The 6,773-nt window shown below is 53.3% G+C and overlaps 1 protein-coding gene across 1 annotated transcript; it reads left to right on the top strand.

Annotated features, from left to right (window-relative positions):
* Positions 1–666: 666 nt before the first annotated feature.
* Positions 667–2,891, top strand: LOC136489224 (vicilin-like seed storage protein At2g18540). Its single transcript, XM_066485923.1, has 4 exons — positions 667–765; positions 926–1,039; positions 1,557–1,623; positions 2,539–2,891. The coding sequence occupies exons 1-4, from the start codon at positions 667–669 to the stop codon at positions 2,889–2,891; spliced, it is 633 nt and encodes a 210-aa protein (XP_066342020.1).
* The last annotated feature ends 3,882 nt before the right edge of the window (positions 2,892–6,773 follow it).

Below are 6,773 nucleotides of genomic sequence, written 5' to 3'. Positions count from 1 at the left end.
CGCCATCGCTGCCCAAAGGCTACGTTGTGTCCTTCGCTCACTTCCATGAGTGGGGATTCGCCACCCCAGCCCACAAGTTCCTTCAGGGGTTGCTGCATTACTACAATGTGGAGCTACAACACCTTACTCCCAATGGGATCCAACACATTACGGCGTTTGTCGCCCTGTGTGAGGGGTTCTTGGGGATAAGTCCCCACTTTGACCTGTGGCAGTATTTCTTCACCGTCACCCTCCTAAAGAAGCGGGAGAAGAGGCAAGAGCTGAACATGCCGATGGGATGCACCGGCATCCATCTCCACAACAACTGGGTCAACGAGTACCTGCTGATACGTCTATCAACCTCCAACAAGGGGTGGCATTCATATTGGTTCTATGTCAAGAACAATGCAGCTGCTCCCTTGCCTGAGTTTACCAGGCGCCTGATCGAAGAGGTCCCAGACTCGTGGAAGAAGTGGGGTGCTGAAGAAAGATAAGAAGAGGATCTAGGACAACCTCGCCGCCATCCGCATCCTGAAGGAAAGGGCATGAAGGGGTCAGGGGTGATTGGCGCCTACCACACGAGGAGGGTGGCGCCGCTGATGAGGCGCACACTTTCTCTGCACATGATGGTGCCTGGGGTGTCACTTGATGGGATGGCGCTTGCTGAGGGAGCGAATCAAGGAGACAATGGAGCCTTCCTGGGATGACGTCAGCACTGTTCTTGATTTTGTGTACCCAGTGCTGGGACATCCCCTAATGCGGCCAGAACCGGGGCACATCAACTCTGTAAGTCTTCTTTCCCTGTGCCTCCTTTTTAATTGAACTCCCGACCCCTTGATGTTGATATTGTGATAGGGGGACCAGCCAAAGAAACTTGTCTTTGTGGATCCCCCAGCCCCACCACCAAAGGACCCGTTTATGGCGGTGGCAAATCGCACCGTGGCAGAAGAAGGTCAAGGAGGACGAGAGGAGGAAGAAGCAACAGAAGTTGCGGGCATGGGAGCTAGGAGAGGAGACAAACAACGACGATGATGACAACGACGATGAGGAGGATGGTGAGGTAGTTGTCGACACTAGGTGGGATGACCAGGCGAGCGAGGATACGCTGACAGGTATATACTCATTCGTGCAGGGCCTTTCCTGTTCCACGTAGGGGAAAGCACGTCCGTGGGGCCAGCGGAGATGGGCCGAACCATCGGCCTGCCCTAGGAGATAGCAGGAGCTGTGGGTCTGCCACCGATCCTGAGGTGTCGACGTAGGGGGGGTGGCCCCACCGCCACACCTCAAGAGCTATTAGGGGCGAGCGGATCTATCATCATGCCTGAGGTGTCGGTGGAGGGGGCGGCTCTGTTGTTGTGCCCCCAGACGCAATGGAGATGAGCCCCTCTACCTAGGAGCAGGGGCGGGCTCAAAATGGTCCAGCCCCGATGAGGCAGAGCAGAGGCCCAGGGGTTCGTCCCATAAACGTCTTCACCGCCCAACAACAACAACGTAAGTCATCAACTTCTCTGTTTTCTCTATTTTTCTCTATTTTTGCCTGTTGTCATCATGACTCACACCTTTTGTTTCTTCTGCAGCATCAGGAGACGGGTCAAATGGGGCACTTCTTTAGCGCTGGCGCCCAATTAGAGTGTCGCCATTCAGGTAAGGCGGGTGCCATCGCCTAACATCACTCCCATTTTGGGCGACAGTAGAGCCGACGTCACAACCTTATCGGTTGGTCAGGCGCTATCCGCGGCGGTGCCCATGCCCTCGGCGGGTCAAGTGGTCGGCGAGGCTGAGGGAGCGCCCTTAGAGGTCATCGAGCAACCAGCGACAAAAGTGATTTCGCTGCCGATGTTGGAGCAGATGGAGCTACCGACCGCATTCGTTATGTCGACCATGGTGGGTGTGGCACAACCGGACGAGGTCCCACCGACGGAGGCGGAGGTGACGGTGGCTATGACGGATGGGTCATAGCCAAAAGCTATAGTGGCAGCACCTGAGGCAGCGACGCGTCCTGTGCTACCGGTGTCCCTAGAGACAACGCCCATCATGGGCAGCACGGAGGGGGTCATGGCCGAGGGACCCCCGGACACCATGGTGGTTGCCGAGGAGACCAGTAGGGAGTTGTCCCTAGTCCTGACATCAGAGGGCCACCATCCGCCCATGCGGGATGAGCCCCTGCTCTAGTGGGTGAGTCCACGGGACCCGTCATCGAAACTATTCACCCTCGATGATGCCGCCGAGAGCATGGAGTGGGAGAGTCTCAACGAGGGGATCACGACCACGCTGGAAGCTATGAACTAGGCTAGGGGCGCCCTGCGAGATGTCATCATTCCCACCGGATAGGTATTCACTTAGTCTTGCCTCTTGCTCTCTTCTTTCTTCATCTATTTTTCTTTTCTGACCACTGTCTTTTTTAGTCACTTATTGCTCGCAGCCAGGAGAAATCTTGGTTCCTTCGTGAGCTTAAGGAGGACTAGGACCATCTCATCAATGAGGCATGACTACATAGGGATGTGACCACCCAACTCTAAAAGAGGGTGGCTGAGTTGACTCCCCTTGCCACGAAGGCAGACAATCTTCGACGGTGGGAGGTCGAGGCCCGTCGAGACACGGAGGACGCCGAGAAGTCTTTTGAGGAGCTATCAGAGAGGGGACGGCACTATGAGGAGGAGGCCATCAGAGTGTGGAAGGAACGAAATGAGCTACCCCAGCGAGATGCCGAGACACACCAGCGGATCATCGACCTCCTGATCGAGGCTGAGAAGGAGCAGGATCTCAGGCTGGGAGCCAAGGAGTGGTCCATGGCCCTAGAGCAGAGGGCGAAACTAGACGCCGAGGTGGTCACTCAGTTGTACAAGGAGCAAGACGAGCTACGCCATGCTACGGAGAGGCTCCGCTCGGAGGGCGGTGTGGCTCGCGGGTAGCGTGGCTTGGCCGTCCGAGAACATGACAAGGTGTAGCAGAGGATTAGCTCCCTCTAGGCCAAGCTTGGAACCGCGAAAGCGTAGAAGTTGGGGGCTAAGGGTGCTGCTGCTGGACTGGCCATAGATCTTGCTGAGGTGAGGAGTCTTCTTTAGGAAGAGAACGATGAGCTCAATGTCCTGAAGGTTGCCCTTGGCATAGTCTGCGACGACCTGTAGGTGGTGCAGGCAGAGGGGACTAGCTCGCTCGTGGCCCATGCCGTAGATATCATGGTGTGGGTGCGCCAACTAGAGAAGGAAGCACTTCTCTCTGGGATCACCCAAGCCTTCACCATCGCTCGCTCGCATTACGATGAAAGCATCGACTTGGAGGTGATGAGCCTCGGTTACACGCCAGGCTATGAAGCCTCCGAGCTAGATGAAATAGAAGCGGCAGTGGCTCCTCTTGCAGAAACCCTATCACGCAAAGTTGAAGATATAGTTCTCCCCTGGAGGGTGTAGTTAGTCAAATAGGTCTAATGGACATTATCTGTAATTTGTGGACAAGTGTCGACACTTTTGTATGTTGAAAACAGATTTGTAATTTCATTTTGCTTAAACAAATTCATAATTTTGCTTTGTTTGATTGAACTTGCTTTCTTCCCTTTTTGTATTCAAAAATAGGGGCTCATGCAATCCGACCCTTCCATTTGGTAAGACCGTAGGGCCCGAGGTGAGTAAGAGGGAAACTTCGATTATACTGGTGAGCAAAGTTACCATAGCCATTGGGGCATGGGTTTTTTGCAGTCTGACTAGGCATGCTTGGTTATTCGTTCCCACAAACCTTGCCACTAACCTTTACATGGGGAAGAGGTCAGATGTAGCGACTATTTCAAAAAGGGGGTATTTATACCTTTATCAGCCCCCGAGTGAGATTCGACCCCTTGCGGTTGCTGGGGTCGAATGTCACTGGAGACCGAATAGAGGATAGCGAAACTACTCTTGTATTCGCACGTACCTCTTTCTTAGGATTTTAGTTATCGTTCTGTGACCATGCGTTCAGTCTCCTTACAAGTCCAACCTTCCCCGAGCCCCCGCGCGTGGTGGGGATTCGATCAAGGGTCGGCTCATTTTTGTGACTGTCGCCCCATCCATGGTTTTCACAACCGGAGGGGTTGAGGCGATGTCACCTACCTCGATGCCTCGAATGACGCACTTGATGAGCTCGCTAACGGGAATGTTCGAATGGAATCCGGTCCTGTCGCTCATGATAGGTTTGGCAAAGCCCTCGGGTGGCATTCCCCCTCAATGGGGATTCTTTGGGCTCGGCTAGAGGCTGGATCGAACAAGAAGGTTGAGATGACCCTATCAACCTCTATGCAGGTTGGGCGAAGGCCGCTAAGGCTCATCTACATTTTCTCCCCTGGCTCTTGTTCGACGTGAGGCGGCCATGGGCCCTTTGCAGACCAGCCTTTGAACCTCGGTCTCTTGATCTAGGATCGGGCGGCTCAAGCCCTCGAGCCCCTTGGGGTTTGATAGGGGTCGGCCATGTTTCACGTGTCACCCCATCCTCAGTTTTCATAACCGGAGGGGCTGAGCTAATTACACTTGCCTCGACGGCTCGAATGTTGCTCTCAATGAGCTTGCTAATGGGCACATTCGAGTGGAATCCGAGTCTGTCATCCGCTGACGGGGTCAGCAGAGCCCTCATGTGGCATTCCACTACTTCTTAACCTACCTTCCGGTAGATGTCAAAGCCGTTCGATAGGCTTGGGTGGCCTGTTGGCCCCTTCTCGATGGAGATTCTATGGGCTTGACTCGAGGTTAGAATCGAACGAGAAAGGTCGAGATGTCATTGTTCACTTCTGAGCGGGGTCAGGCAAGGCCGCTAGGGCTCATGTCAGTTTTTCTCCCCTGGCTCTATTTGACATGAGGTGGCCTCGAGCCTTTTGTGGGCCGACCTTCAAACCTCGGTCAGTTGCCGCTCATATCGAATGAGGCGACTACCACTTCGTGATGCGACGCGAAGCATTGAGATGCAGCAATTGCATATGCAACGCTTGGATATATGGGATGAATGTATGATATAATGGAAACAAAAGTGAGGGTCGATGATGTTACCTTGGTGGCATGAGTGACAGGGATCTCTTACTAGACATGTCTATGCGGTGTTCATGACGGGGCCGGTGTAACCTACACGAGCATCGCAATTTTTCATTTCTGTCTCTCGGTAGCGATCTGAGCCGTTCGATCGATTTGGGTGACCTGACAGCTTCTCCTTGAAGGAGATTCCATAGGTAGACCCCTCCAAACCCTTCTCGAGAAGGTGGATGCTGAATCTTAGGGTGTGGGGACAAAGAATTCGATCACGCTGGTGAACAAAAACGCCATAGCCGCTGGGGCGTAGGGTCTAGCGGTTCAACCAGTTTTACTCAAAGTTTACACCTGCACACCATGCCTCGGGTTTTTAAACATAAGGAGGGGTCAGGCAAAGAGAATGTCTAAATGAGTAGACACTCTCGGTAGCCCCCGAGCGATGTCCGCGCCCCTCCGTTGCTGGGGTCAGAGGCTCAGAAATGAAATTGATACATAAAGTAAGTAAATAAGGGTGCTTATCTTTAGGCGGCCATTTGGTTCCTCAATCTCACACCCATCGCTCGACGTTCACCTAGGCCATCCGATCGACTCAGGAGGCCCATTGGTCTCACCTTGATGGAGGTTCCATCGTTGGGCCCTTCCAAGTCCTGCCTAGGAAGGCGGAGAGCCGCCTACATGAGGCCATGCCTCGTTTCTTGCGCCTGGCATGCAGTAGTGATGGGCCATGCCTAGGCCACATCCTATTTGACCAGGCGCTGTCTCATAGAGCAGGGCACATCACATCGGCCAGGACGTGTCCCATCAAATTCCCATCCGCATTGAATAGGGGAAGGTAGAGGGTTTTTTGCCCCAATCCTTCGCCTTTCTCCAACTGATGCATCTCCTTCTTAAATAGGAGAAGGGAGAGGGTTCTCATCCTATTCCTCCATCTATTCTTGAGTTGCTACCTCTCCTCCTTCTCCCTTCTCCCCGAGTGTGTTCGTGCATCATGGCGGTTCCTAAGTGAGAGAGGGTAAAACGAGGGAGTGGAGAACTCATAGATCCGTTTGTGAATCCGGAGCGCGATGTTGAGCTAGAGGTCATCTAATGTAGATGAGATGGTGCTGGCTGCCTTATCTGAGAAGGGGCCACTTCCGCCAAAGGAGGAGGAGGACTGGGGGTGCTGCATGTCGCTGGCTTTGTCACCGTCTGCGAGGCCTTCGTCGGGATGTAGCCATACATAGACTTCTTCTAGTGAATCTTCTTCGGGCAAGCCTTGTTGGTGGGGAAGCTACCCAAGACTATGCCGACAAGGGGTTTTGCCCTTGTAGCTGCTCAGGTTGGCCAGTTCATTAGGTTTGATGAGATTTCGGAGACATCCACCAGCCATGGCGGCCATACTTTGGTGTGCAGCATCCTCGTCTAGGAGCTACCTCGTCTCAAGGTGTCGTCGTTAGGGTTGTGGCTGATCACAATGGTATATTCCCCAGATGCCTTGGTGAAGACACCACAGTCACCGATGTGGTGCTCGATGTTTGCTGACGACGGCACCCTCATGGATCCCGCGGAGTGGTAGGACGTTGCTAATGAAGAGCGTGGCGTGGCGGCCACAATAGTATTTAGTGTAGAAGTGGTAAGCAAATGTAACCATTTAAGTTGTGGGGGAGCCCTCGTGTGAACAATTTTTTGTATTCATGAATACATCAGTCCCTTTTCATGATGAAATCACTTTGTAAGGGGAAGCTTGTCACATCCGTTTCCTGGCAATGGTCGTGCCATTCGGTTGATTCAGGCTACCTGTTGAAACAAGAATTTTTTGCGGATATAAAG

The sequence above is a fragment of the Miscanthus floridulus genome, chromosome 10 (assembly GCF_019320115.1).
Source record: "Miscanthus floridulus cultivar M001 chromosome 10, ASM1932011v1, whole genome shotgun sequence".
Taxonomy (NCBI): domain Eukaryota; kingdom Viridiplantae; phylum Streptophyta; class Magnoliopsida; order Poales; family Poaceae; genus Miscanthus; species Miscanthus floridulus.
The sequence above is the reverse complement of the archived record's forward strand: the minus strand, read 5'-3'. Positions and strand labels throughout refer to the sequence as shown.

What these genes read in the sequence shown, in the direction of transcription:
- LOC136489224 (XM_066485923.1), top strand. Translation starts at nt 667, where the DNA reads ATGGAGCCTTCCTGGGATGACGTCAGCACTGTTCTTGATTTTGTGTAC. An exon ending in AACCGGGGCACATCAACTCT is followed by an intron (nt 766 to 925) that starts GTAAGTCTTCTT and finishes GCACCGTGGCAG; the next exon opens with AAGAAGGTCAAGGAGGACGA. An exon ending in ATTAGAGTGTCGCCATTCAG is followed by an intron (nt 1,624 to 2,538) that starts GTAAGGCGGGTG and finishes CCACGAAGGCAG; the next exon opens with ACAATCTTCGACGGTGGGAG.